Genomic DNA, 2,553 nt, shown 5'->3' with positions numbered 1-2,553 from the left:
TGCATGGAACCGCAGACAACCAGCTGCCTCCTTCAGCTTGGATGAGTTAAGGCCGCGCCTCCTCAATCCTGGACGTGTCTTTGCTAGCGCGAACTGCAGGAGGACCAAAATAAGGCTGCCCCTACTCTGAACTCCTTCCTTTCTCACCGCGGGGACACCCCAGCCACCCTCTGTCCTCTTCTGGGAGATGCCGGGGACAGCTTGATGCTTTCACAAGCGCAGGGAAGAGCACCCACGCCCCGCTGGCGCTGGGTGGGTGGGCAAGCATCGGGTGATGCGGTGACGGGGCGGCTCACGCGGCATCGCGGCAGCCCGGTCCTGCTCAGCGCGAGTCACGCTGCGGCAGCGGGGCTGCGCTAACGCCTGCGGGCCAGCAGCCCTCAGCCCACGGGGAAGGCAAGGGAGCAAATCTACAGCTGGGAAGGGCAACCGAGTCCCCACCGGGAGCACGGCGGTGCCAAAAGCTCTGAGCCAGCGGAGGATCAACCCTGTGGGTGCTTCTGGGTTGGGAAGCGCCTGATGTCAGCGTCAGCTGCAGCCTTCCCATGCCAGCAGGCTCTGCTATCGCCCGCGCCTCATCACCACACCGGATGAGAGGAGTGGCCCGGGAGCTGCGGGACGCCTGTTTAATGTTTAATATTCCTGGAAGCTGGTAACTATTTGACAAGTGAGATAGGTGCTGACTCAGCGAGAAGCCGCGATGGAAAAGTCGTTCCCAAGACGACTTGCTCCTTTGCTGCTGGGAAGTCGATACAAGCCACTGCTGTCCTGCTTTCGGTTGGGTTAATGTTAAACTGGAGGAGGACAGCCCTGCTGGCCTCACTCTCCCTTACTGGGAGATTTTCTCCTGTCTGGGAAAGAGGGGAGGGTGGGGAGGGGTGGTGCTGGACTCTGCCCATTGCTGGAGAGGAGCATCGCAGCCAAGAGGCCTCCGCACTGCCACGGGGCCGGGGCCAGCAGCACCCGCACCACCCCTTGGCACCGCCAGCGCTGCTTCCAGCTGCTCGGCAGCGAGAGGGGCTGCACCCCGGAGGATGCTCCGGCACCAGCAGCACTCATCCACTGGCTCCTGCATCAATCACAGGGGAAGCACAGAGGCCATTTGGAGCGGTGGGATGCACAACAGCTCCCTCCAACTTCATCCCACCACTTTGTTCAGTCGTTTTTTCAATAATCCCATCCACAGCGCTGCATACAGCTTTCCCAGCCTGGCAGGACCCATCTTGCTGCCAAACTGCTCCCTGTGAGCCCACAGAAAGGATGGGCTTGCACGACACTGGATGTAGGATGTTGGATGTGGGACGCCAGCCTCCAGTCCCTGCCCAGCTCTGAGTCAAGGAGGGACTGCTGCCCCTACATACAATGGCAGGGTGTACATGGGAGTCCTACCTGGCCCAGGAGCCATCAGAAAATTCAGTGTTACAAAGATGTGCCTATTCACACGTATTCTTTAAAAAACAGAGAACCCTCTCTCCATTTGTGAAGCTCTTGGGTGGGGAGGACCCGGTGGGAAAAGCTGGGAGAGGAGCAGGATGTTTCTCCAAGGAGGAGGCCAGTGTTCCTCCTCCCTGTCCCAAGAGCCATCCATGAAGGGTCTGAGGTGCTCTTGGCTGCCAGGCTTAGGGGTGGGTGGAGGACTTGGGACCACAGTGGCTCAGGTGGAGACCCATCGGCATGGCCCCAGGAAAGCTTGCACAGACCAAATTCTCCTGCCTTTATGGCCAGGACGCATAATTTGCCCCTACACATGCGAGCAACATCTCTGCCAAAGGAGCAACTCGCCCCCTCTCTGCAGTGGGAACACATCCCTGATGTGTCTTTTCTCCTGCCAGTGCCAACTCAGACAGAAACCATCCTCAACCCCAGATGCTGGGAAACCAGCACAACTCCACTGTCCCCGAGGGCACATCCCGCTCCATTGCATCACCCAGATGGGCAGCTGCCACCAGCAGATGCAGTGGCTCTGCACCCAACATCTGCCCACGGCCATGTCCCAGAAGCACCTGTACATTGGGACATCGCACTGCCTGCTGTGTCACAGCCCCTTTGGAAGCAACGGCCAAAGGGCTGGGGGCACGTGGGGACACAGCTGGGAAGTCCTTTTGCCTGGGGGAATGCCTGAGCAGTGATATTCCCAAGGAGGAGCTCACAAAGGCACCCATGGGCACTGTGACACACAATGGAAAAGCTCATCTGGCCCTTGGGTCATGCCCTTGCCCCCATCTCCCCACTCCTACCTGCTCTTGTCCACAGCCTCCTGCTCATCCATCTCGTCTGCGCTGCAGGTCGCGCTGGAGTCGCTGTCGGGGTTCACCCCGGGGCCTTTGCTGCCCTTATGACTCTCCTTCTTCTCGGCCTTGGGCGTCCCCTCCGTCCCCGCCGTCCCTGCGCTGCCGACGCCGCTTTCCACCTTCTTGTCATTCCCCTTGTCCTTCTCCTGGCTCTCTTCGCTCTCCTCCTTCTTCACCTCGCTCTTGCAGGGCTCCTCGCTCACCTTCTCCTCCGGCTCCTCCGTTTTCACCACGTCCACCACCAGGTCCTCCGGCACCTTCT

General features: G+C 60.0%; 1 protein-coding gene across 1 annotated transcript in view; it reads right to left on the bottom strand.

The window, feature by feature from the left end:
- NCOR2 (nuclear receptor corepressor 2) overlaps positions 1 to 2,553 on the bottom strand; it is a 154,623-nt gene that overhangs the window by 32,307 nt on the left and 119,763 nt on the right. Inside the window, exon 20 of the mRNA XM_017734702.1 lies at positions 2,238 to 2,551. Coding sequence (XP_017590191.1) covers positions 2,238 to 2,551 — 314 coding nt within the window. The remainder of the gene's footprint in view (positions 1 to 2,237; positions 2,552 to 2,553) is intronic.

Source organism: Corvus brachyrhynchos, unplaced genomic scaffold (genome assembly GCF_000691975.1).
Source record: "Corvus brachyrhynchos isolate BGI_N302 unplaced genomic scaffold, ASM69197v1 scaffold114, whole genome shotgun sequence".
Classification (NCBI taxonomy): Eukaryota; Metazoa; Chordata; class Aves; order Passeriformes; family Corvidae; genus Corvus; species Corvus brachyrhynchos.
Note: the sequence above shows the minus strand (reverse complement) of the source record. Positions and strands in the feature narration are given on the sequence as shown.